The sequence below is a fragment of the Mustela putorius genome, unplaced genomic scaffold (assembly GCF_011764305.1).
Source record: "Mustela putorius furo isolate JIRA1106 unplaced genomic scaffold, ASM1176430v1.1 tig00000281_pilon_pilon_pilon, whole genome shotgun sequence".
Taxonomy (NCBI): domain Eukaryota; kingdom Metazoa; phylum Chordata; class Mammalia; order Carnivora; family Mustelidae; genus Mustela; species Mustela putorius.
In genome coordinates, this window is record NW_025421343.1 from 608,503 (window position 1) to 636,280 (window position 27,778).

Here is a 27,778-nt window from a genome sequence, read left to right on the forward strand (position 1 = left end):
CTGTCAAGAGAAGGGCCTGGGGGCGGGGGGATGGTGAGTCGGAGATAAACACTCCGCGGCGGTGGCGGCTGCTGCTCTTCTTCGGGTTCTGTCACGGTGTCGGCGGTGCCCAGCTCACCGGACCCCCTTCGCCGCTTCCGGCGAGCGTGGTCGGCAGAGAGGCTCTCTCAACCCTGCTCTGCGGGGTCCACAGCAGGGCGCGGGTGTCCGGCGGCGGCGGCGAGCCCGTGGACAGTGGGGGTTGGTCCCGTGGCTCCGGCCCCCGGTGCAGAATGGCGGCGGCGGTTCGGATGAACATCCAGATGCTGCTGGAGGCGGCTGACTACCTGGAGCGGCGGGAGAGAGGTGCACGGGGACGGGAGGGGTCCATCCCGAGCCGGGGCCGGGGGCTCTGAGGGACCCGGCCGCGGGGTAGGGGCGCCCAGCCTCTCTGGGGGTGGTTGGAGGCGCAGAGACCGCGACCGCGAGCGCTCCCAACCCCTCCAGCTCTCCCCACGCGCGGTCCGAAGGGAGGCCGCTGCTGCCCCAAAGGCAATGAATGAGGGTGGGGAAAGGGGCCGCTGCCTCCGGAGTCCCGAGCGCTGCCCCCCCCCCCACCGCAAAGCAAATGGGGTGCCTGGGGTCCTCTCGGCCAGACCCTTGGTTTACCCCACCGGGGCTTGTCCGGAGCGGCCCCCAATTGGGCCTGGAGCCCCGTCTCCCAGCTGGAGGAGCAGCGATTCCCCTGCGCGCCCCCTTCCCCGCCCTCTGGGTTTCGGGTGTTTGCCCCGCACCTTCGCCCGAGGCTGGTCCCACTTAAAGCACGCCAACCTGCTGGACGTTGCCAGTGGGGAACCCAAGCTCCATGAGCTCAGCGACTTGCTGTGTCTTTCTCAACAATGAGCAGCTGGAATGCTTCTTACACCTGCTCCGAACTGAGGGTATTCACACAATTAAAAAAAAAAAAAAAAATCATTGTTCTAAGAATTCCACCTTGCATCGTTTGTTTCTTAACACAATATTCTTTTAATGAAAAATAAAATTTAAAAAGGAAATACTGTAGAGGGGAGAGAATATTGAATGTTCTAGGCTCATTCATTAACTGGATCCTTCGATTTTCTAGAAGCTGAACATGGTTATGCCTCCATGTTACCATACAATAACAAGGACAGAGATGCCTTAAAACGGAGGAACAAATCCAAGAAGAATAACAGCAGTAGCAGGTAATTTGGTAAATATTTCTCTTTCTCTTTTAGATTGCAGATGATACAAACTGCAGAATGGAAGTTGTCTGTTGTGATTATAACCCAGTAAATACATTAAGTAGCGATCATGATTCAGTCAGGCACACATGGTCTTAAGCCATTGGAGGAAGGAGCCCTTGTGTTTGAGTTGAGACAGAAGAGAGAAATGGAAGTGTTTTACATTTCTTTATGAACTTTTAAACTTTATTTTGCTTTTCTTCCCTTTTGGAACAAAAATCTATGGAAACTTCCAGTGAGATTAGGAACAATGACAATATGTTGCCTTCAGAAATCAGATTAAAGGCAGGTTTTTTTTATAATTGGAAATGCTGGACATTATCCATTTCTTTTACTTTTCATAGTGAAGATTTTATAAACATGCTAAAGTATCCAATTTAGTGTAGGTGGTAAGATTTCATATTTGACATGTAAATGAAATGCAGTGGTTTGTCTCATAAACTGTTAAATCTGTTTATAGTGGCAAAGAGGAATGATGGAGGTTAAGACCTGCCTTTTTGGTGATGGAAAATTAATATTAAAATATTAATATGCCACAACCCTTTTATGTTAGCCTTCTAGTTCTTAAAATCTGTAAATTTCACTAGGAAGTATGTGGTTAATGATCAGTGAAATCACATTAAAACCCTGAGTATAGTTCATGCTACCTATGATGTACTCTATTAATGTTACTTTCCCCTTTTTCCCTTCTTTGCCCTTAAAATATAAGTTAGCTAGGAAATCTGTTAGGTCTATTTACTTATACCTTTCATTCCAATAGTCATTCACATTTTCATCACTGACTTAGAATCCTTATTCCTGGCTGCAAGCAACTGTATTTGGTTAGCCTCTGTGGCATAATACAGACCACTCAAAGCCAGGAGGTCCCATTTAAACCTAAAACTCACTTGCTCTTACTGCTGCTTCTGTCCTTGACTCTTCCCATTGTACTTAGTGTTGGCAGAACCACAGGATGTGAGCCACACACATGTGCTAAGCTCTTGAATAAGAAGGCACCTGAGGGATGAACCTGGTAATTGCTTTTCCTTTCCCTCCCATGTTTCACATTACTTGAAGGTGGTAGCTAATAGATCTGTGTGTGGGTATTAAGGGCCTATAAGAAGAATGTTAATATTGACTTGCAGGGGGATAAAACAATTTAGCTATGTTGCATTTTGTTACAGTATTCTTTGAATTTTGTTTGGAAGAACTTTGAAGCCTTTTTGTTTATTTTTCCTGAAAAGGGTACTCCATTTGTTACTTTTATTCTTGTCCACTCATGATTTGGAAGGAATTGTCCACTCTGCTAGTCAAGGCTTAATCTTTAGCACTTTATTTTTCCCTAAGTTTCATAGGAAAGTTTGAAGAGGTTCAGTGGTGGGGAGAGGAAGAGAAAGGGATATTGAAAGAGAAGCAGGCTGGTCCTCAAAGGTGATTAGGAAAGAAAAATAATGATAGTTGAGAAATGCAAGCCAAGAAACAGATTCTTTCTCTTTACTATCCAGTGCTATTATGGAAGAAATAGCTATAACTACTGAGTTTTGGAAAAGCTGTCTTCTGTTAATGGGTTTGGTTTGCTTTCCATGGTTACAGACCAGAGGCTATCACAGTTTCCCATGTTCTTGACCATTAAAGAATTAGTGTCATATCCTCAGTGGTGCAAGGATCTCTGAGAGAGACCTTAATTAAACCTGGACATGGCACCAAGCAAACATGAAGCAAGAGTAGGTGGTTTTGTTTAAATGTGATCAGGTAAGGAATGACCCTTACCTTAGCAGTGAGACATCGCCCCAGAGAATGCAGTTTGACCCCTTTGATTTAGACTTCTCTCCAAGGCCATGTATGGTCAGGATTTTGCAGTGAGGTAAGGGCGATGGTGAGATTACTGCTGGTTTACATAACCACCAGATAATAGTTTATTCTTGTTAATTCAGGTTCAAGTGCTGTGCTCTTTGGTTGTAGAGTCAGGGGACTACTTTTACTTGGACAATAAAAAAATAAATAAGATTTAGCCACATATCCAACTTCTTGGGAACTAAAAATGCAGATTTTAATCCAGTTTCTCTAGTTGCTTGTTTAAAAAAAACAAAAATGAAATTTAAATATTGATCGCTTCAGAATCATCCAGAGAACTACTGGAATACAGGGAGTGAAATCTTTTTTTCTTTCCTACTGGTTTTTGAAATGAGTTACTAATCATTTAGAATTGAAATCCAGAGTTGTTTTTAAAGGTCTGTTTTGTTAAACTGTAGAGCAGGCTTTGGCACTCATGAAACGAGAAGTTCAGGACCTGCCTCCTAGCTCTTCTATGCAACAGGGGTATATAGCTGAGCTGACATGGAGACTCTTTTTGAACCCAAGAACTTTCCCCATTCTCATACACTCTGTAGTTTGGCTTAGTTATCTTTTTGTGAGCATATATATATATATATATATATATATATATATATACATATATTCTTTTTTAAGTAGGTTCCACGCCCAGCGTGGAGCTCAGTGTGGGGCTTGAACTCGACCCTGAGACCAAGACCTGAACTGAGATCAAGAGTCAGATGTTAACTGACTCAGCCACCCAGGTGCCCCTTGTAAGAATATATTTTTAAATGGTGACATTAGATGTAAGTCCCCTTGTAAAAATCATAATGTGTTCAGTACTTTTAAGATTTTATCTATTTATTTGAGAGAGAGAGTTAAAGCATGGAGGGGGGTAGGTTCAGAGGGAGCAGCAGACTCCCCACGGAGCAGGGAGCCTGATGTGGGACTCCAGGATCATGACCTGAGCCGAAGGCAGACACTCAACCGACTGAGGCACCTAGGTCCCTGTGTTCAAGACTCTTAAGTAATCAGATAAGATCTGTAGTTTCCAAAACTGTTCAAAGTCTAGAAGGAGTTGTCCTTCCTATGGAATTTGTTTAAAAGTTTATCTTGGGGATTCAGAATTTTTCTTGTATGTAGCTTCAAAGAATCCAGAAATTTTAGCTAAGAGTGCCCTGCATGCTATTCTCTGTAATCAGAGATGATATGCTTTCAAATACCCAGCCTTCTGTCCTCCACCACCTTCCTGGGATGGTCCTTGCCCACAATTAAATAGGGAAATCCTGACCAACTGCTGTCATATACTTTCATGCATTTAAAAAATCTGTCAGACTTTGAACTTGTTATTCCCTGTTAAAACTAAAATGCCACATGCTTTAAAGCCAAAGGTTTGTAGCGCGGGCCCAACTTGTTAACTGTGATATCCTGCCAGCCATTGCAGGAAGTAAATCTTCAGAAAAATGTAACTGAAGAAGGCTAAGGGAAAACCAAGCAAATCAATATAAAGCTTTTACAGTAACCAATTTTGAGGTCCTTTACCTAGAAAACAAATACTCTAAAACTTAAAATACTGTCATTATTTTCTCAGTTTTCCTCATTAATAAAAATTGGTGTCCCAGGAGCCTTGTGGAAGAGAAGTTTTATTGCAGGATTGGAAATGTCTCATTCTGAGACTACAAACCCCTACACACACCCCACCAGCCTTCTCTGGTGTGAATGAACTTGGGTGTGATTGCTTCCCCGGTATAAATGAGTGGTGGAGCATTCACAGAGGTCCTGTTTTTCTGTGATTACCGTGAGAATTTCTCTGTAGGCCCAGAAGATTCTGGCCTGAGCCAGGGCACTGTCTCCTGAACTGTTTAGATTCCAGAGAATTTCCATGAAGAAAAGTCAAGATTCAGCTCCTTTATAATGCTGGGAGGTTCCTCAAATTTATAATTAGGGAGGAGTTGTGTGAGGAGGACACTGTAGTGGCCATATTGACTGGCTTCCTGTGACTTCTGTGGAAATCTGTCTATAAATTCTTAGACCAGGCCTTATATTCAGGGTCAGCTATAAACACTTTAATAACAGGATTTCACATCCACCACAGCTTTCGTCCAAGGCTCTCTAATCACTTTTACAGTTGCTACCTCATTGATCTATGTGTGTTGAGTAGATAATTGACACTAATTTTTACTCCCCATTTTACAGAGGGGTTAATCAAGGACAAGATGGTAAAGGATTTTGTTTCTTCTACAGCACCAGTCAGTGGCAAAGCTAGACTTCACAATTCACCCTCACCGAAGCTTTAAACCAATCCGTATCGTCTTTATGTGGAGCTCAGTTTTAGAAGCCCTTTCCCGAAATCCTCTGGGAGCTGTTCACCAGTAGCGTTTTTCAGGAGGGTGGACATGATCAGATAATTACGTCAGGGAGTAGAAAGATTGAGGGATGAGGGATTATTTTTATCCACTTAAAATTGTATCCTATTGTTAAGAAACTTAGCATAAAAATTTGGTGTATCTACTCATCTAGAAAAACTGCAGGATTCAGGGGGATGACACCACCACTCTTCTACCCTCAGCCTGAAGAAAGCTTCTTCACTGTTCTAGAACCCGAATTCGCATCACATGGCACAGCTGTTTTTCTCTTTGTATAAATAGACCCCTTTTATTTCCTTTCTTAAAATGGATTACATTTCCACCAGGGATTGCACGCCTCTTAAGTTGGCCACTTGTCCTTGAACTCTATTTTACACATTTACGTTTATCTAACTCCTCAAAGGAACTGATTTGTGTAGCAGAGCCCACTAAGTTTTCCTTCCCTTTCTGTTTTCTCTCCTGCCAACTCTGGAGAGAAAGAAGTTAAAATAACTGTATTGGTGTTGAAGCAGTCCTTTAAGAGCAGAAGAATCTCACTTTTTTCTTACTGTTCCTTCTTTCAGATCAACTCACAATGAAATGGAGAAGAATAGGTGAGTTGGGGATTTGGGGGTGGGATGGGGGTCTCTTTGATATGTCCTCTGATTTTGGAGACATGGCTGTTTTTTCTTGGCTCTTCCCATAAGCAACACCTGATATATGAGTTTCCTCTAGTCTGTTGAGCAGCGCTGCCCCTAAATCACTTAGGTAGACGAAGGGCTTGCAAGGTTCCAGAAACCACACTCCCACCCCTCACTCTTGCCACCTGCTTCTCCTAAGGAGCGCCTTCCTGGGTGACTGTTTCACAGGCCAAAGCATTTTAGGTCATGAGCCATGTTTCCACAAATAGTGTTTTTTAAAAAAATGACATGCTGCTGAATATAATTGGTAGTTCTGTCTTAAATCGTGTACACACCCAGATATATATAAATATACATACATATGTGTGTGTATTTACAGTTTACTTGAGAATAAAGATTCTCAAAATTCAGGCAAATATATGCATAGCACAAATTGGAGATGGTGATTCACTAGTGGAGGCCTGCCACCCTCCCTGGGATCCATCTGGCTGAGCCTGAGTTGATCTCTCTCACCTGGATTGCCTCTTGCTGTTTGTTTGAATCTTTAGTTTTTAAATTTGGTTTGCCCCTTCTTCAATGATGTAGCCTAGTGGATCTTGACTCTGGTTGTACTTAGTCACTTGCGAAGTTTTTATTTTAATGTTTTCTTAAAAATATTTTTGTATTAAATTACATTTATTCACTTGAGGAGAAGGAACAGATTTTATTTCTGCCAATTTTATAAAAGAACTTCTAGAAATCTTCAAATATATGAGAACAAATAATGTAATCGAGTTCTGTGTATCCATTACCCAGCTTCAACCATCATTATCATTTTGTCAATCTTAGATAATCAAAACTACCCCTCTCCGTGGAGTATTTTAAAGCAAATCTTTTATCTCTAATAAAGACTTAAAAAAAGAAATAACCACTTTTACTATGCTGTGGTGGGAGGGAGAATTAATAGTCATTCCTTGCGGGGCTTTAAAAAAGGAAAGAAAGAAACCAATGCTCAGACCTCACCCCTAGCAATTCTGCTTTAATTGGTTTGGGTTGAGACTCTGCTCTAGTACTTTTTTTAAAAGCTCCCCAGGTGATTCTCATGTGCTGCCAGGGCTGAGAACCATTGAACAAGCTTCATTCTGGTCTCCGAGCGCCCATCAATTTGAAATACAGGCTACCCGTTCAGACTGAGTGGCTTTCTCGGTGCTCTGCGTGAGCGAGATGATGATGGGTAGTGATGGTTCTGCAAATACATATGGTTATTTCATGCAAACCTTCTTTGAAGACGGAGCTTGCCTCTGAAAGTCAGGATCTGAATGACCCGTTCCACTGGGAAAGGGCAGACCTGACTTACTGGAAAGGAGAAGGTTGGAACAGGGTGAACCCGTAGCGTGACTCCGCTGAAGAATTCCGTGTGTGCCTCACTGCACACGTGCTCCCATCCCTCTTCTTCCCTTTTAATTATTCTGTGATTGGGACTGTGTTTGAAGTCAGAGCTTCCTTTATGCTTTAGGGATTTCCGGCTCATGAATTGGGAACTCAAAAGTATCTTTTAAGTTGGAAAGGTAGTCAGATGTCGCCTCTCTTTCTCATCTTTGGATTCTCAGCTTTCTGCCTTGGGGGTGAACTGAGTAAACTGGGACTCTTTCTGCTGAAAAGTCTTCTAGTTCTCCCCCACCTTACTTAGGCATTTACTTTTTTATTATTCCATTAGACAGTCATTTTGTTATGAAAATTTTACCCCTTTGGATAAGGGCTTTTGCACTTACCACTACTTTATGCTTTTTACCTATGCAAGAATGCCACACAATGTCAGTTTTCCTTTTTAGCCATTCAGCCGCATTTATTTTTTGCCTCCAGTGTCTCCAGAACTTGTGCTCAGTACTAGGTATTAAATGAGTTCACACTGGGGGTATTAGATCAGCATGATCCCCATCCGTGAGAAGTGTAGTCTGTCTAATGGGAAAGACGGAGAGACCATCTCAATGAACACACTATGTGCTCAGATTGAGGTATACATGAGAGGCTGTAGAGGCAAAGAATCCAGAAAACTAGATTTGGAGCCCCCACTGAGCAAGCTGCTTCTAATTCACACAGCTTCCGTGTGACCAGTCCACTTTTGCTTGCTGAAGACTTATCTAGTTTCCTTACTGTCCTTTCTTTTTTGGAATTCGGTCTTTTAAGGTCTTGATAATTCTTTCTCTAGTCCAGAGCATGTGAACAGAAAAGAAGGAAGTAAAGACTCAAATTTCTTAATTTAACCAAACATTGGTTGCTGCAGTCCAGGAGAGGAACTTAAAGTTGCTCCGTTTTTCTCCCCATATGAGTGTAGATGCTTAAGAATCTTCGGTTTTGAAGACGGCTGAGCAGCCACTGTGGTCGTCTCCTGGTTTTAGTAGTTGGTTCCCATAAGAGAACCCTGCTTTGCCAAGTGCATGTGCACTTTAGCCATTTTTTACCTTAAAACATCACGTAGAAAGATTGACATGACTCTTAAAAAAAAACAAAAACCTTAGGAAAAGAGCTTTCAACAATGGGAATTTGTTTTCCTCTTTGATACCGCAGAGTTGATTATGCTTGGGTTAGATTTTTAAACAAAATCCTTTTCTGTGGCACTTTAGAGATTCTGAGTAATTGGTCTTCATCAGGACTCCACTATGAGGACAATATACTCAACATTACCACTTCACTATCCTTGGTGTTGGCAGGAAAATACCCCACCTCCACCATTCTAGAAGGCTTGTATTTTCCGTTCTCTAGATGAGGCATTCTGGAGGCCTGAAGATTCTGGGTCCTAAGGTGCTGGGAATACAGAGTCTGATGAAGCCCTTGCTCCCGGGGTGGAGGGTTCAGTTTATCAGTTTAGATGGGAGCGGCTGTCACTCCGCCGGTGCTTCCCAGAATTGTGACTAGGCCTTGTGGATCCAGCCTCCTCAGGAAACACTTTTGAGTGTATGGTTTTTCTTTTTAAAGATTTTTTTAAAAAATTTATTTAACAGAGAAAGAGGTCACAAGTAGGCAGAGAGGCAGGCAGAGAGAGAGAGGAAGCAGACTCCCTGCTGAGCAGAAAGCCCAATGCGGGGCTGGATCCCAGGACCCTGGGATCATGACCTGAGCCAAAGGCAGGGGCTTTAACCCACTGAGCCACCCGGGTGCCCATGGTTTTTCTTTTTAAAACTAATCTTACAGGGGCGCCTGGGTGGCTCAGTGGGTTAAGCCGCTGCCTTCGGCTCAGGTCATGATCTCAGGGTCCTGGGATGGAGCCCCCGCATCGGACTCTCTGCTCGGTAGGGAGCCTGCTTCCTCCTCTCTCTCTATCTGCCTGCCTCTCTGCCTGCTTGTGATCTCTCTCTGTCAAATAAATAAAATCTTTAAAAAAAAAAAAAAAAACTAATCTTACAGGGACACCTGGGAGGCTCATCAGTTAAGCATCTGCCTGCAGCTCGGGTCATGATCCTGGGGTCCTGGGATGGAGTCCCATCTCAGGCTCTCCACTCAGGAGCAAGTCTGCTTCTCTCTCTCCTTCTGTGATCTTTCTCGCACTTGCTCTCTCTCTCTCAAATAAATGTAATCTTTAAAAAAAAAAGAAAAAAAAACCAATCTTACCAAAAATTTTGAGAACTATAGAGAGTCTAAGAACAATTTAAATCATCCATAATTCTAGCTGCCAGAAGACAGCAGTGGAACTTTGAAGTGTATCGCCAAAGTTGCTTTTGGAAAATGACTTAAAAATATAGTTTAGGGGGCGCCTGGGTGGCTCAGATGGTTAAGCATCTGCCTTCGGCTCAGGTCATGATCTTGGGGTCCTGGGATCGAGCCCCACATCGGGCTCCCTGTGGAGAGCCTGCTTCACCCTTGGCCTCTGCCTCTCTCTCTCTCATAATAAGTAAAATTGTTAAAAAAATATATATAGTTTAGGGTAGAAAATTGGGAAGTTCCAAAAAGCACAAAAAATATAAAAATCGCCTGTCCTAATTGCAATAGTAACAGCTGCTAATATTCCTACTAAGTTCTGTACCCATCTAGGTTTTGTGCATGCCTTTTTTTTTTTTAATCAACATGGGATCCCACAGTAAATAATATCTATCTTCTTTTCAAGCTACATTATCAATATTTTCCAGTGTCAAGTCTCCTCTAACATTACTTTTAGTAATGTTTAGTAATGTTCTCTCCTACAGATGGGCGGTAACTCCTATAACCAGTCCCCTGCTTTAGGTTCTTTCCTGTATTTGGCTAATACACACAGTACTTCCTTAAACTACGTCGTAGATAAACCACTGTCCACCATAATTACATCCTTAAGGTGAACTTACAGTTGTGGAAATAATGATAGACACATTGTTAGGGTTTTCGATGTGACTGCTGATTGCCCACCGGTGTATTTTCCTTACACCTTCACAAGGTGATATTATAATTGAAGACCTTTATGAAATTGATACGTAAAAAGTAAAAACAGACAACTTGTTTCAATTTGCATTTCTTACGTCACTAGCATAATCAAATCATTTTCTTACCTTTTTGTGTTTATGCTGCCTGTTAATAACCGTTGCCCAATTTTCTACTCGGGCATTCTTTTTCCCCTTACTTTGAAAAGATTTTATATATGAAGGATATATATGAAAGAGATTGCCCCTTTGAGTATCATATTATTGTCCAGTTTATCATTTCATTTAACAGAATCCATTTTCTCTCACTGTCTGAACTTGCTGCCTCTATTGTATACTAAATTCATGTTTGTGGCTGAGTCCGTTTCTAGACTGGTTCTTCTGTTCCGTTGATCATCTGCTCTGCTCTTCCTCTGCCAGTGAATATTGTTTCAGTCATTGAGGTTTTACCATGAACTTCGAGATCTGGTAAAGCAAATCCCTACTCCCTTCTCCTTTTATTTCTTTTTTTTAATTTTACCATGTTGTTAGCTTTTTTTACTAGTTTATTTTTCCCTACGAATTGTATGGTCAACCCATCTCCACAACATCCAAATCCTTTTGGGACTTTCAAAATCAAAATCTAATAATTTTAGTATAAATGAACCTTTTAAAAGTTCATGTTCATGGGGTGCCTGGGTGGCTCAGTGGGTTAAAGCCTCTGCCTTCGGCTCAGGTCATGATCTCAGGGTCCTGGGATCGGCCCCACGTTGGGCTCTCTGCTCAGCAGGAAGCCTGCTTCCTCCTCGCTCTCTGCCTGCCTCTCTGCCTGCTTGTGATCTCTGTCTGTGAAATAAATAAATAAAATATTTTAAAATAAATAAATAAAAGTTCATGTTCACGTATTAGCTCTTTCCATCCAGGATTTGGTATATGACTTCATTTATTCAGATTCATTTTCTCTCTGAAGTTTTATAGTGTTTCCCTGTACATCTTGCATATTTCTTTTAAGAGGTATTCAGACACGGGATGCCTGGGTGGCTCAGTTGGTTAAGCAGCTGCCTTCGGCTCGGGTCATGATCCCAGCGTCCTGGGATCGAGTCCCACATCGGGCTCCTTGCTTGGCAGGGAGCCTGCTTCTCCCTCTGCCTCTGCCTGCCATTCTGTCCGCCTGTACTCGCTCTCTCTCCCTCTCTCTCTGACAAATAAATAAAATCTTTAAAAAAAAAAAAAAAGAGGTATTCAGACATACACACACATATACATATATATACATATATATAAATTTTTAAGATTTTATTTATTTATTTGACAGAGATCACAAGTAGGCAGAGAGGCAGGCAGAGAGAGGGGAGGAAGCAGGCTCCCTGCTGAGCAGAGAACCCTATGTGGGGCTCCATCCCAGGACTCTGGGATCATGACCTGAGCCAAAAGCAGAGGCTTTAACTCACTGAGCCACCCAGGCACCCCAATTTTTAAATCACTATTATATTCCCATTGTAATTACTAATTAACTCTTATTGGAATATAGGAAAATTTTGAATCTTGTTGTTATATGGCTTTGTTGATAATAATTCGTCTGTTTTCTGGGAATTCCTCTGGTCTCAATGCCTTTCAATAACACTTTAGCAAATGGACACTGACTGCATATAAGCTGTAGTCAGTGGGTCAGGAGTCAGGTGCTAGGTTGGACTTTTTTTCAAAAGAAGGCTCTGGAATCTTCTTTAATAATAGGCACTCGTTTTTCTGGAATGGTACATATGCAGGCCTTGCTGGAATTAGGCAGCTAGCTGGTCTAGAGAGATTACCTCTGCTAGAGTCTTCTGACCCCATGACAAAAGATTTTTGTGTGCGCTCTGTGGGGAGGACTCAGCAGCCTGATCTAAGCTATTATTTTCATTTGGTCTAACAGTATTGCAGTAGCCTCTGGTCTGGAATGAGAAATCCCTGCAGTCAGATCTCTTCTGGTGATATTCTAATTGATTGCAGGTCCCTATCATTATTTCCACTTTTCAAATGGCCAAGCTCCTCCTATCGGAAGAGGGTAGGGGTGTAACATTTGCATCAGGCCCGAGTTGTGGTAGGCATTGCGCCACTCTTACTGTTTCTGAACTTTCTTGACCACATTCAGATTTCACTCTAGAGTGTTGTAACGAATCTGCATTGCTTTGTTGCCACATGGGGCTAAGGGCATGGCCTGGTTATTACAAAGAAGGGATGTAGTTATCAGTGTGCAAATCTGGTCTACATTGAAGGTAGAACACCCAGATTTGTACTTCTAGAATCTGTTTTCCTTGGACTATACCTCTTGGATAGATGGCATCTGCCCTTGGAAAAACTTGGAGAGGGGCGCCTGGGTGGCTCAGTGGGTTAAAGCCTCTGCTTTCTGCTTAGGTCATGATCCCAGCGTTCTGGGATTGAGCCCCGCATTGGGCTCTCTGCTCAGCAGGGAGCCTGCTTTCCTTCCTCTCTCTCTGCCTGCCTCTCTGTCTACCTGTGATCTCTGTCTGTCAAATAAATTTAAAAAAAAAATTAAGAAAAAAAGAAAGAAAAGAAAAACTTGGAGAAAAGACCTATGCTGCTTATTCAACTAATTTCCAGTCCCCGCTGGAGCACTGGGGGCACTGCCTGACTTTTTGTCATAAGCATTAATAGTCTCTGGAAATTGGTCTCTGGAAAGGACATATTAATGAATATACTATGTATTTCATACTTTTAGTGGAGAAGTGATCTTATAACTTCAAAATGTAGCCACCGTGAATTGCTGTTTATGCCTTGTTCATCAAGTGACCTGTTCCCATACTGCTAGCATATAGAACTATCTCTGTATCTTTTATAAAGATTCCTTATCACAATTATCAAAAATCTTTAAAACCTTCCTAGGTTCTAATTAAGTTGGTAATAGTGATGCATCTGGCAATTATTTATAAAGGGATCATTTTCGGGAAAGGAGGAGAGTCCTTTTTTTCCCCTCAAAGCATGACTTGTAGTCTTCACCCGGACCTTTTGTTTGACCAGTTGAAGGCTCTGTTCTTAACCCCAAATCTGGAGGAAGGATCTCTTGTGACCTGTAATCACTTTTAGGGAGTAATTTTTGACCCCATGAGATGATTTGTTTCTTCTTATTCTATACTAAACCTTTTTTTCTCACTATACAGCTCATATGTAGCATATCTGAAATTTTTATTAAACCTCCATTTATCCTGTAGCATTTATGAAGCTATTTAATTGGCTACATCTGTGCCCATACAAAGCTAGGAAATAAGATGGTGAAACTTTACAGTTAAATCAGCTATTGTTTATTGTTTGCTTTTTTTCCTTTGGTGAAGAATATGAAGCCCAGTTTTCTTTCTTTTTTTTTTTTAAGACATCTATTTATTTATTTGACAGAGAGAGAGATCACAAGTAGGCAGAGAGGCAGGCAGAGAGAGGAGGAAGCAGGCTCCCCGCCGAGCAGAGAGCCTGATGTGGGACTCCATCCCAGGACCCTGAAACCATGACCTGAGCAGAAGGCAGAGGCTTTAACCCACTGAGCCACCCAGGCGCCCCATAAAGCCCAGTTTTAATGAAAAGTAGTTCTCAGTGAGGTACCGTGTATCTTTGTTAGGTAGGGCTTTTCCCAAAGAGAAGGGACCTGGATTGCCTAAAATACCAGATTCTACTCTCAGATCAGCAACTGCAGATACATTGTTATTTCTGGGCTCCAGTGGATTAACATGAAATGAAGGTCTTGATCTTTCCTGTTACTTGGTAATGAAAGAACAATTGGCTATGTAGGAAGTCTGTGTGTGAATGAATGAAGAAATGAATGTGATCTATTTGGAAAGGGAAAAAAACAGGTTCTGATGTTCTGTGGAAGCTTGACACCTTGTAAGTCAAGATATGGGTGAGGGAAAAGAAAGAATAGGCTTTATAGAGGGCAAAGGGGAGCCTGTTCTAGAACTTTTGGTGAGAGCTGCTATTTGTAATAGCCTGAAGGTAGTTCAGATCAATAATTCTTCAATAATTTGTTTACTTTTGTTGTCCAACTAAATTTCAAGAAGCACCAAGGCAGGGACTTGATCTAACTGAGCATTGTATCCAAGTACCTGTGAAAGTAGCAGTACACAGTAATCCTCCCTGGGAAATGTAGTTGGAGTAAATGAATGAAAGAGTCAAGTGTATGTTTCCATATTTCTACCTGTGAACTTACTTATCTACCCCCTTCACTGGCTGCCATCCTGTACACTCTGTTCTCACCTTCTAATTCTTTGTTCTGTCCTATACTTGACTACGAAAGGAAAGCATTCAGTTAGACCTTCAGTTTAAAAAAAAAAAATCTCTGACAGTAGTCCTCCCTTACCACGCAGACACGCACATATGTCCTGTTGGATACCATTCCCACTCCTGACCATGTTCAAGTCAGGAAGAACTTTTTGGGTAACCTAGCAAATTCAGGAGCACTATCAGATGGCACAGTCTACTTCTGATCTTACTCTTTTCCCAGTTTATTCCCCAGTTGACAAGTCTGTTGGCCTGAGAGGGAGAGAGACATGGATAGACTAGAGGGAGCTTAAGTCTGGGGGCAGAAATAAAGTGAGAAGCTTTCAGAACTTTCTTTTTTTTTTTTTTTTTAGATCGTATTTATTTATTTTGACAGAGAAAACTCAAGTAGGCAGAGCAGCAGGCAGAGGGAGAAGGAGAAGCAGGCTCTCCGCTGAGCAGGGAGCCCGATGTGGGCCTCGATCCCAGGACCCTGGGATGATGACCTGAGCCAAAGGCAGACGCTTAATCGACTGAGCCACCCAGGCGCCCCACATTCAGAACTGTCTTAAGAGCACACTGGCTGGCCCGGGTGCCTTCTGTCAGTGCCCAAGCTCTGGTATGTGGTAGTGCCTCAAGCAGCCCAGAGCCACCTCATTAATGACTTCCTTTCACTTGGGTGTTTAGTTTTCCATAATTCATGGCTGACAAGATTTAAGGAAAATGGACAACAGTGTGCTATCAAACAGACAACAGTGTGCTAAATATGAAATATAAATATTTTATATTTAAATATTTAATATATTTGGAATTTATTTTGATGTCCGTCTCCCTACTTCTCTATTTTCTCAATAATTCATTCCTTTCCCAAGGATTTGCAGTGTTACCTCTGTTATATGCTAAATTCATACCTATATCTTCAGTCTGTTTCTGGGAATTTTTTATTCTGTTCACTTGATTTGTCTGCCCATTCCTTTATTTTTTAATTATTAAAGCTTTATAATACAATTTAGTATCTGGTATAGCACATTCCTTCTCATTCTTCTTTTTCAAAAATCTGGCAATCCCTTATACCTGTGTTGTTCTAGATGGAGTTTAGACTCCTGTAGAATCTACAGGAGTCTAAACTCTACATGAGTCCCAGCATTAAGAAGAACATTTAGGATTTTTTTTTTCCTGGAACTAGGTTTAATTTGTGGACAGACTTGGGCAACATTGGCTTCTTTGCTTTTAAGTTTCATATCTAGGAGGGTGCCACTTTTTTCCATTTACTCAGATTTTCTTATGTATCTCAGCAACGTTTTATAGTTTCCTTCCAAAGCTGTTTTAAGTTCATTCTTAAATATGCTCTCCTTTCTTCTTGCTGTTGTTTGAGAGAGATTGTAGGTGCTTTGGCTATAGACAGCACACCCAGAGATGTGCTTGGCTTTCCAAGGTCAGTATTTGCTGCTGTATTTTCTTTGGGCTGTTGAAGGGCAGCGGGAGCAGGGAGAGTCGGGTGCTCTTCAGCGCCCCCCGCCCCAGCCTTGGGCTCCCTTCTACCCAACACCACATGACGTGTGGCCAAGAAGTTTTTTCTATTGCATGCATTAGCTTTATAAGATCCTTGCTGAGTTTTTGAATTTTTTAAATTCCAGTATAGTTAACCTAGTGTAATAATTAGGTTCAGGTGTACAATATGACTGATTCAGCACTTCCACACATTGCCCAGTATCCGTCCCAAGTGCCCTCCTTAATGCCCCTTGCTGGTTTCCCTCCTCCCCCACCCGCCTCCCCTCTGGTAACTGTAGGTTGGTTCTCTCTAGTTAAGAGACTGGTTCTTGGTTTGCCTCTTTTTTCTTTTTTGCCTTTGCTCGTTTGTTTTGTTAAAACTCCGCATGTGAGTGAAATCATACAGTATTTGTCTTTCTTTGACTTATTTCACTTAGCATTATACTCTTCTAGCTCCATCCACGCCGTTGCAAAGGAAGATTTCATTCTTAGGGTAGAATAATACTGTGTCGTGTGTATATTTATACCGCATCTTCCTTATCCGTTCATCTGTCCGTAGACACTTGAGCTGCTGCCATACGTGGGCTGTTGGAGAGAATGCTGTTGTTTATAAGTTGTTTTGAATTAGTGTTTAGTTATTTTGCTCCAGTAGTGCGATTGCTGGATCATAGGGTAGCTCTATTGTTAACTTTTTGAAGAACCTCCACACTTTGCCACAGTGGCTGCACCAGTTTGCATTTCCACCAGCAGTGTAAGAGGGTTCCTTTTTCTCCACGTCTCTGCCCCCACTTGTTGTGTTTTTTATTTTAGCCATTCTGAGATACGAGGTGGTGATGAGTGAGGTCAAGCACCTTTTCATATGTCTTTTGGCCATCTGTAGGTCTTCTTTGGAGAAATGTCCATTCGTGTCTTCTCCCCATCTTTAATTTGATTATATTTTTGGGGTGGTGTTATATCAGCTCTTTATATATTTTGGGTACTAACCCTTTATTGGATATGGCATTTGCAAATATCTCCTCCCATTCAGTAGGTTGCTTTTGTTGATGGTCTCCTTCACTGTCCTTGATTTTTTTTTAATGTAAAAATAGTATCTTTAGCATAAGCAAGATCTGTATTGCCATAGAAAATAGGTTACAAGTGTTTACTTTAAGGAAGACTTGGATTTTTACCAGATAGCCTCTATCTACCTAGTGAGACACTTTGAGTCCCCTTTTGATTTTCAGAGGAATATTATAGTGCTATCCAAATCTGTTTGTTCCCTCTAATTGTTGGTCTACAGAAGAAGCTAGAATTGAAAGAATAACTGCTACCCCATAGCAAACACTCCTGTCAGACTCTGGCCAGGGACTTCCATACCTTGTCCCAGTTAATATACTGGTGCTGTCAGGCATGGTGTTCCTGTCTGCTGCTGAGGAAGTTGGTGCCATGTGGAGTGAAGGGATTAGCTCAAGGTCACCTAGGAAGTCAGTGGCAAAGCCAAGGTCCCAAACCTTTGCTCTTCTTACATACGACACTGGCATTTGGTTGTATGGTGACTATTAAAAGAATTAAAAACAAAAATAGAATTTGAGATCCTTTTCAAAATCTTAAAAACTGTAGTTTGTATCTAGTTTAGTTATCCCTAGTCACAGGGCACACTGGATTCTAAGCATTACTGATTATAGCTCAGATCAAAGATTGGTCTCTTTATGCCACTGTAGACCAAAGGTGTATCTGTCCCTTCAGAATAATTAAAGCAGTATTTCTGAAAAGTCAGCACATGAAGTTTGTCAAAGTTTATGACCTGGGAACAAAGCAGTTGGATCTGCACAAACAGAAGAGGCAGCTGGGAGCAGGAGGGAGCCAGGACTCGGCACAACCCTCTTCTCCTGGGGGCGGGGAGCTGGGAGGCAGCTCTTGGCAACCGGTAGAGGACTGGCTGAAGAAGATGGGACTGGGAGGAGGTCTCAGTGGGGAGCAGACTGGGGTATGGAGTAGCTTCCTGTTAAGTACGAGTGGTAGAACCTCTGCTGGTTCCCCAAGGAGGAGGTAGACCTGGTTCAAAACGGGATACTGATCCCCCTCCTTGAGGACCACAGCCCTGGCCAGGGGAGTTGTCCGGACTGGGGAGGAAGAGCTGAGGCAGGTGCTTGTGTTACTTGCTCTAGATCCCGTGATTCCTGGGTGCTCTCAAGGCCGGCTAAAGGGTTCCAGATCCTGGGTGCGGCATGCCCGTGTGTGTCTCAGGGTTGAGGAGCCTCAAGGGCAGCTTTTACAGAGGGGTCTGTTGGCTTGTTTATCTGGTTCGGGAGTCGAATTTTGCTATTACATGACAGAACTGAGCCCACTCCGTAGACCTCACCCCTCCCCTATGGCTGGCCCAGGTGCCAGCCTGGGGATGTCTGCAGGCAGGTGGGCAGGGCAGCCATTGGGCACTTGAGGAGGCCAAGGCAGGCACTACTAAGGACAGAAGTTGGCTTTGGATCTCGACAAAATTATGGGGAAAGTTCTGGTCTTATTTTCATAGAACCAGGCCAAAAAAACACACTCAATGTACACGTATTATCCTTAGCTTGAATTAGTCAAATGGCTTTTTTCTAGTTTCACAACTTGAAGTGTTCTTTGGAAAAACCCACATTTGGGTAGTGAGAATTATACTTTTCTGGGCTAGACTCCCTATAGAACTAGAAATGACGATGCATGGAAAGATGACTTTATTATATTTTTATCAGTAGACAAACTTCCTAAAAAATTTACATACTCATATTTGCAATAAACCCACATCATAAAATGACTAATAGGACTCTGTTCTGAATCATGCTGTCTTTGCAGGTAACAAGTTAAATTGAAAAATGTCTGCATCTAATTTTTGAACTCTTTTTCCTCACTTGACAGTTTGTTTGTAAACTTTGGGAGAAATAATTTGGATAACTGTATAATTGACTTTATCTTCTCATGGTGTTTCTTATATGATCTGTTTTCATGACTCTTCTTGAATGTTATCATCCAAGGTGAATAGGTCCATTTTACACACAGGTTCTGCTTTGCTTTTTCCCGCCTGCAGTGGTAGGCGGAGCATACCTGTCATGGGACCCTTTGCTTGTGGCCATTCCACACGGACAGGGTTTCAGGGCAAGTGGAAGTCTTACCAAAGAGTAAGGCATTTTTGTGCCATTAAATCTTCCTAGCTCAAGAGCAAATGCTGTGCTCTTCAAATCTGTCCAGGCTTCAAGGGCCCTCGGAGAGTCTAGGACAGCTCCTAGCTCTCCTCTGAGAGCTAGACAAGGAAGGAGGCTTGGAAGCAGATGAGACACGGGCTCATCAGGATGTCTGATGTACCATTTGTTAGGTCTGCCTTGGGAGGAACATCCCGAAGTCTTGGTATGAAGGGTGTGAAGGGACTTCCTTGGTTGTTATCATACATATGGACCTCTTGGAGCTTTCTGAAGCCATTTTTACTTTCGCTAATATGGTCAAAAATTTTAAGTGGTAAGGGGAGCAAATTAAGCTTTAAGGTTGTCTCCCAGTTCAGCTGGTAGCCTCCCAGGCTCCTAGGAACTCCACTCTGGGTGGTTGTGTGTGGGCTGTGGGCATGTATCAAAAACCCCAGGAGCCGGAGCACTGTTGAAGGAGCAGAGGTGGAGGAGAGATGGACTGTGTCCTCCAGAAACTTTTATGGTCTAGTTGAATAGTGACGCAACCCACTCAGCAGACATTTATTAAGGAAGTGGGAGGGGGAGGCACCATAGTAACTCAGCAGTGATTAAGCAGCAGTCCAACCTGAGGAGTTTGCAATGAATGAGTGGTTAAGTAGCAAATACCAAATGATTCCAGCAGAACAGTGAATGTCCCCTTGACTAGCAAATACCAAATGATTCCAGCAGAACAGTGAATGTCCCCTTGACTAGTATAAACCAGGAAGTACTCAGAAAGTGGAGGAATCACAATGGGTTGGAATGGCCTGTGAAGGCTTTTAGGATGTGGTAGGCTGAGGCAAAAACTCTGAATCCTGGGTGTTTCTCCCACTCGCGGGATCTGCTAGGTTCCCGACTAAAGCACAAAGAAATGAAGTGTTAACTTCCAAAACTTTAGGGACTCCGGTCGGTGACTAAAGATCTCTCTTGAGGGGCTCACTGCAGCTTCTGCCTCCCCCAGGCTTTCTCCCTTCCCGCTCTGTCCCACTGTGCCTCTGGGCCCCCTCCGGGGCCCACATGTGGTTACCTCTAGCTGTTCTGCATGGCTGTGTAGTGTAGCAATGCTTATGATGTGCTTGCTCTTTTTAAAAGATTGATTTATTTGACAGACAGAGATCACAAGTAGGCAGAGAGGCAGGCAGAGAGAGAGGGAGAAGCAGGCTCCCCACTGAGCAGAGAGCCCAATGCGGGGCTTGATTCCAGGACTGAGATCACGACCCGAGCTGAAGGCAGAGGTTCAACCCACTGAGCCACCCAGGCGCCCCTCATTTTCTTTAATGTACTTTTTGAACAGTTTACATAGTTGAAAAGCCAAAAGATACAAGTCATTCAGTGAATATTACCTTATTCCCACCTCTTCCTTGACTTCTCTCTCCTTGCTGTTAGATTAGTTTCTTACTTATTGTTCAAGATTTTATGTCTATAGAAAAAAATATAATTACTTTTCCTGTTTTGTCCAGAGATGGCATGTTGTATGCATGGTATGGTATCTTGCTTTTCTTCATTTCACAATGTATCTGAGAGTTCTTTCCTGGTAGTAAGTAGAGCACATTCTGGTTCTTTTCATAGCTGCATAGTATTCCGCCGGATAGCTACACGATACTTTTTTTAACCAGGTCTCAATGTTAGTGACTTAAGTGGATTTTATCTTCGCTGTTCTAAAGCAAGCTGTAATGAGTAACCACAAAGGCCATTCATGTGTGTTAATGCTACATACAGCAGTGCTCGAGTTCTAGTGGCCCATGAATGGGAAAAGAAGAAGTATGGATTGAAAGGATTCAAACCCTGGCATGTGCTGTCAGGTCACATTCAAACCCAGAAACTTGGATATAACCTGACAAATATGCCTAATAAGAGTAGATCTTAGTCCCTTCCCTAACACACCTGTATTATAAAGAGATGAGAAAACCCCAGTTTTGGCTTCTCTATGGCTTTCACCAGAGTTGTCCAATGTCCAAAGATGTTTGTTTGACCAGACGTCATTGGTGGTGTTGGGCCTGGGCCTGGGCAACTTCCTACTCTTTTAGAACTTGTTTTTCCAGAGGGCCTTCTGGCGCACTGTGAAATTCTCAATGCTACTGTGACCTTGTTTTTTTAGGCGGGCCCATCTTCGCTTGTGCCTGGAGAAGTTGAAGGGGCTGGTTCCGCTTGGGCCGGAATCGAACCGACACACTACATTGAGTTTATTGACAAAAGCCAAATTGCACATAAAGGTAAGAAGATCCTTGGGATTCGTTTTTAGCTTTACCTGTCCATTAAGGATTTGTCTGTTAATGAGGGCTAGCAAATGTGTATCATCCTCCAGCCTGCCTCTTTGATGATCTCAGGCATCCCAAACCAAACATGTCCAGAACCCAACTCAGTATTTCTCACCCTTGTGTAGCAGCAGTTTAAGGGTCCTCTAATTGTCCGTTTGATTAAGCCAAAAACTCAGGGTCAGCCTTGCTATCTCTTACTCTGTTAGCCATATCTGAGTCCTCTCCAAGACCTAAATATTTCACAGGCTAACTCCCATTTCACCCTACCATCTACTGCAGTGAACTCCTCAGAGGCCTCCCTGTATTCCTCTAGCTGCCTCTGAGCTAAGCTCTGTGCTTCCCAAGAGTAGTCCTTCCAAAGCCCAAGTCAGCATGTCACCCTGTTTAAAACTCTTCAGTGGCTCAGGGCAGACTGTCAGCAGGCCTGCCGCAGGCTGCATGACCTGGCCCTTACCTGCCTGTACAGTGGCATCTTGGGCCCTGTGCCCTTTCAGCCCCTTGCACTTGTCATGCTCTCTAACCACAGGGCCTTTGTACGTGCTGTTCCCTCTGGTTGGTATGTTTTCTCCTCCTTTCTTCACCTAGTTAACTTCTTGTCATCCTTTAGATCTCAACACAGGTATCACTAGCTCAGGGAAGCCTTTCTTGACCTGCTTACGTCCTTCCTGCGACAGTTGAGCTATTATTGGATATCTTTCTCTCTCTTAGCACTTATCACAGTTGTCATCTGACCATGGTTTGTGTGACTGTTTGGTTGTCTCCATTGTCGGAGGAGGGGACGAGGTCTTGATGCTCACCTTGTATCCCTAGCACCTCCCAGAGGGTCTGAAACAGGCCGTGTGTAGCACGTAGCTTGAAGAGCAAAAGGTGAGAGAGTAAAGTGGTAGTCAGACTGCCGCAAGCCACAGCCGGAGCTCACTGTTTAGCAATAACCCTTTAGTCACTGTTGGACAAATGTCTCCTTAATTATGGTTAGTGACCTGCCTTCATGACAGTTCTGGAGGGAAAAAGAACCTCTGTCTAGAGCAACATAACCACAGTTAAACAGATTCATAAAAACAAGTGGTCTTTGGAAATACATTTAAGCTCTTATGTTGGACAGTTTGGAATCAGGACTTGCAAAGACTGTTTCCTGCTACTGAACAGAAGTTAATTGAGATCTGGAATAACTCAGGTGTTGATATCATTAGAACACGGAGCTGACGAACCCTCCTTCTGCATGGCCGTGTCACAGCTCCCAGCCCGAGGAGGGCTGTAGTTCAGAGAGCGGTGCTCAGGGTGTTCCCCACAGACCTGGGGGGCTGCTAGCTCTTCCCCAGCATTAGAGGGGCCGAGCTCAGCCCCCAGATCCCTACCTGTGACTGTGCAGGTAGCCACAGCGAGGTTGGTGCCGCAGAGCATAGCCAAAGGCAGGAGGCCCCCATCCTGCCCTGGGAGAAGTCAGACAAGAGACACCGAAGGGCTTCTGAGGAAAACCAGCCTGTCAGGGGGCTCGAAGGCAAGATGCAGAGTCCTTGCCCATTTGGAAGTTGGCTGCGGGCTCCAACAGCTCCCCATTTGACTTGCAGAAACTTGAAGATTGTGACAGAAAAGCCATTCACCAAATAGACCAGCTTCAGCGAGAGCAGCGGCACCTGAAGCGGCAGCTGGAGAAGCTGGGCATCGAGAGGATACGGATGGACAGCATCGGCTCCACTGTCTCCTCGGAGCGTTCAGACTCCGACAGGGGTGAGCACCTGCCGTGTGTGTGTGTGTGTGTGTGTGTGTGTGTGTGTGTCCCCAGAGGCCACACCAGGGAGGAACAGAGACCTGGCCCCCTTGAGCTGTCGCGATGTCCAATCACTGGACCCCCAGTGACGAGTCCCTCTTCCTCCTCGCACTCCGGCTGGGGCTCCAGTGCAGGGCCTGGCAGGGCTGGCTTGGCGGTTGGGCCTGAGCATCCTGTGGCGTGCCTCCACCCGTGTCTCTTGTCCTTCCCGCAGAAGAGATCGACGTGGATGTTGAAAGCACAGACTATCTCACGGGCGACTTGGACTGGAGCAGCAGCAGCGTGAGCGACTCGGACGAGCGGGGCAGCATGCAGAGCCTGGGCAGTGACGAGGGCTACTCCAGCTCCAGCATGAAGAGAATAAAGCTCCAGGACAATCACAAGACGTGTCTGGGCCTCTGAGAGCGCGGGGTCGCCGCGGCTGCCTCCCGGAGGGCTCTGCCGGCCGAGCGGATTAGGTAGCGTATCAGACCCAACCACAGTCCCCTTGCACGTCAGCCTCCGTGTACCACCTGTACCAGAACCAGCTATGTAAACGTTTTCCAGGAAGTGCTTAGGATGGTGGGTTTCTGATTGCATCCACTAGTTTCTCTTTCTCTCCATAAAAATCCGTCTGCCAGACTGTACATTCCAATCACTCTGAAGCACCCAAGAATTCTCAGACCGAATAAGCAACTTTCACCACCCAGCACTCTCCCCCACCTTATTTACTGTCCCTGGGTAGTCTAGCATACCTGTCTTAAAGTTTTCTGGCTATGTTACTCACCTAGCAGGAATGTCCGAATGTGTCTTGTGCTTAGGAAATGGAAGGAAACAAACTTTTAAAGTTGAGATCCTGATCTCAGAACTCCAAAGTAAGCTTTGAAAGCGGCATTTAAGAGCACTTCACCGTGGACCTCACCCCAGTGAGGAGTCAGGAACACCTCCAGAAAACACACCCTTCACCCGCTCCCCCTGCTCACCCCGCCCCCCACACAGCCGCGTGTGGATGGGAGCAGTAGTTTTCGCCTGGAAGTGGACACCGTGCTAGAGCACGTCTTTGGGGTCGCACAGCTCATGCAAGCTCCAGCAGCGTTTGTTGTCACAAACAGGACGGTACAATCTCTTTGTGTGCGATGTTCTTGGGACTGCGCTGCATACTGCTATCCCAAGGCACGTTTTCCCCTCAAAGTTTGTTATGCTACTTGTCTCTGGAACATTTTTTTTTCCTACCTCAGAGATAAACGAGATCTCCATTTCCCACTTAACACAAAGTGATTATGCCTTTTTTTCACCCCAAAATAAGTGACATTGGGTCCAACTCTAATCTATTTTCCTATTTAACTTTCAACAATAACTGAGCTTTGGCACTAGCTGAGCTAGTGTCCATCATCAGTGAAAGGAAAAGTCCACATTTCTACCCTGTGTTGCAGGTGAACAGGAGGGGATGGTACAGTGTTATTAGAATTCCTCTCCTTATTTTTGGATACACCCAGAAACTTCTTTATGGAGGCTTCTGGGGTTGCTAGTTTAAAAGGCTGATCTTTCTTTTTGGTTATGATTTCTCCCTCAAGTGGTCTCCCACTTTGTAGCATTTTTATTTAAGCTAAAACAGAGCACATGTATATGTACATAAGACACATTAAATCTATAAATACTATTTATTCATTTTATATAAACTAATGTAATGGAAAACAAATTCTTATGACTTTGTGCTTTTATAGATGTTCTAGAAACTTTGTATGTAGGTATCTACAAAATTGGTTCATTCCCCTTAATATTTTTGCATTCATATTTTTGAGGTCGAGGTTTTCAGCCTCTGGCAAATCTTTTTCATTGAATTTGAACCATTTGTAAAACCTGTGATGCTGAAACAGAGTGTGTGTCACAAAGTGACAAGAACATTCCTAAAATCCACAGACGCACTGCAACCTAAGGGCTCCACGGCTGAAGCAGCGGCAGGCGGGTGGCCGCCCTGAGCCCCCACTGCCTGTGGTCTCTGGCCCCCCAGCCTCGCCTCGCCTCCAGCGCCTCCAACTTCTACACGACTCAGAGTTCAAATGCGCTCCACGCGGAAGCTCATTCATTAGAGTGGTCTAAACAAAGCAAGATTGTTTTTGTTCTTTCATTTTAATGATTCTAATGTATTAAAATTTTTAATTGGAAATAGTCGATTCTTTAAATGATTCCAAAGTCATCTGTACTTCTGTTTTTGTTTTGTTCTGGTTTTTTTTTTTTTTTTTCCCGAATTTCAGCTTTTGTGGGGGTGGGAAGGGCGGGGTAGGTGACACAAAGGATTTTTTTTTTTTTTTTTTTTGGAATCTTTTCCAATGACCAGCTGAAGATTTGCACTGAAATACAACTTGTATGCCTTTCGCATTTTTAAAGCCTGCTTCCTGAATTTAAGCAGAGTGATAGTGTTCAAAGAGCCAGCTCAGCCTGTAACATGTTCGAAAAGATGTATCTGCACTTTGAGGTCCCTTTCGAATGCCATTCGCTAGACCTCTCAAGCGTTTTAATTGCTACATTGAAGCCCGTCACAAGGCCAAGATGCTGGATGCCAAATGGCATCGAAAACTCAAGACTTTGGGCAAAGCTGGTGGGCTTGCTTTGGGGGAGGGAAGGGAACAGAATTTGTGTATTTGTTCGATTTAGAAATAAGGCATCTGAGAGATGCCGTTATTTTCTGTGTTTAAGTTAAACTGCATTTTTGTCTTTTGGTTGAAATCTGAAATGTACTGTCCCAATATAAAACAGTAATTATTTGACCTTTGCACTGTTTGTCTGGTCCTTTTCAATTTGACTGCATATATAATGTGGAAATGGATATATTTTTAATGCACTTGTGATAAACTGACACCAGGGTTAGACCTTACTTTGCAAAAGCTCGAGGTGGACCGAATTGGCATGGCAGCCAGGCCTCTCTCTGACCAAAACTGTAACCTTCAGGACCAGCAAACTCAGCCCGAGGCAGCTACTCCCCTTCCCCACGCGGCTATCAGCGGCCCTGATTTGCCAACCTGTCCTCTCATTCACTGATCCACCAGCGTGACTGTTCAGAGCTATAAAGTCTTTTTGGTTGTTTAGGGTTTTTTAAAGAAAAATGAAAAACCTTTCTATGAGGGTTGTTGGGGGGAGGGGATGGGCAAAGATAGAAACCCCAGCCTTTAAGACTTTGACAATTGTACTTAACTATAGATGTGTGTAAATATAGGCACATGCATATTTTTATGTAAAATTGATTTTAAAAGACCAGAGAAATCTATACTCTCATCGATACCATTGCAATGCAGATGGGATAAGAAGAGTATGTAGTCCAGTTTTGTGCAGTGAGAAAACTACGTCTGTGTGCTTCTGTGAACAGCCCAGAAAGCCTAGCTTTCTCCGCCTGTTGGCTTAACACGGCAAAGCACCCAGGGGATTGTGTGGGTTTTCTGCTGCTGAGCAAAGATCTTGAATTCTTCAAGGTGCTGCTAGTGACCGCTGACTCCTGTGTCTAGTCACAAACCTAATGCTAGTTTGTGATGCCCTTTGAATCACTATTTTGAGCAGGATCTAAATTCCTCTCCCAGTGTACCCCAGACTCAATTTCAGGGTCAATTCAAAATTGAGCACTGTGGTAGGGCCCTGACCTGGCATTCAGCCCATGGAGCAGGTTTCTTCTAAGGAAAGTGTTGTCCTTTAACCTCTGCTTGTTTTCAAAAGAAACAAAGGGTCCTTACCTGGGTTTCCCGTGGGCTAAGAACAGATCCTGGGCTGTGGGGTGAAAAAAAAAAGTGTCAACTAGGTAGGATGGTGGTGCTCAAAATAACTGTCTAGCGGGGTCTTGGGGGGTTGCAAATGGGTGTTATGGGCTTTTTTTCTTCTTGCCTCTGCTCCATCCTTTAAAGAGAAAACTTATTTTTGAAAAGTATATACATACACATTTAGGTTTTTATACCATACTGTATCAGCAAGAATACCACTTTGTGTTTTATAATCTGTTCCTGAATCTGTCTTCTCTTCCTTCTCTGCTTGTTTCCCAAGCTTCTTTGCCTTCCTCCTCTACCTGCTGTGTATAGAACCCCAGGAAGTCCAGTGCCACAAGGCGATTTCCTGCAGGTCAACCTGGGTTTTGTTTTTTGGGGTGGTTGTTGTTGTTTTCCTGTGTCTAACTCTTGGATACCGCATGCTTAGGTAGCTGGCTACTGAGTTTTCAAATCCTTTCTGGGAGAAGATGACCCAAAGACCCTTGCAGACGGGGTGGTTTTTCTCATTCAGATCTCTGTGACTATGGGATGTTTTGTTCTCAAAGCTATCTGGGGATGGGGAGGGGTGTGTGTGCAATATGCGATTTATCATGATTTCCTCAATATTTGTTCCATGGACGCTTTTCTTAATTCTTCTGAAGGAAGAAATAACTGGCACTTCTAAAGTCAGCTCTTGACTGGCTGAAGAAATTGAGTATCTTTGTCTTCTCTCAAAATCATAAAATGAGAATTAGTGAGGCACCCGATTCTAAGG

The 27,778-nt window shown here is 43.5% G+C and overlaps 1 protein-coding gene across 1 annotated transcript; it reads left to right on the top strand.

The window, feature by feature from the left end:
- MXD1 (MAX dimerization protein 1) lies at window positions 1-26,048 on the top strand. The gene is made up of 6 exons (XM_004742128.3): window positions 1-345; window positions 1,103-1,202; window positions 5,962-5,991; window positions 21,369-21,483; window positions 23,097-23,256; window positions 23,511-26,048. Exons 1-6 carry the CDS (start codon window positions 273-275, stop codon window positions 23,696-23,698), a joined length of 666 nt encoding a protein of 221 aa, XP_004742185.1. The 5' UTR covers window positions 1-272; the 3' UTR covers window positions 23,699-26,048.
- Window positions 26,049-27,778: the final 1,730 nt, after the last annotated feature.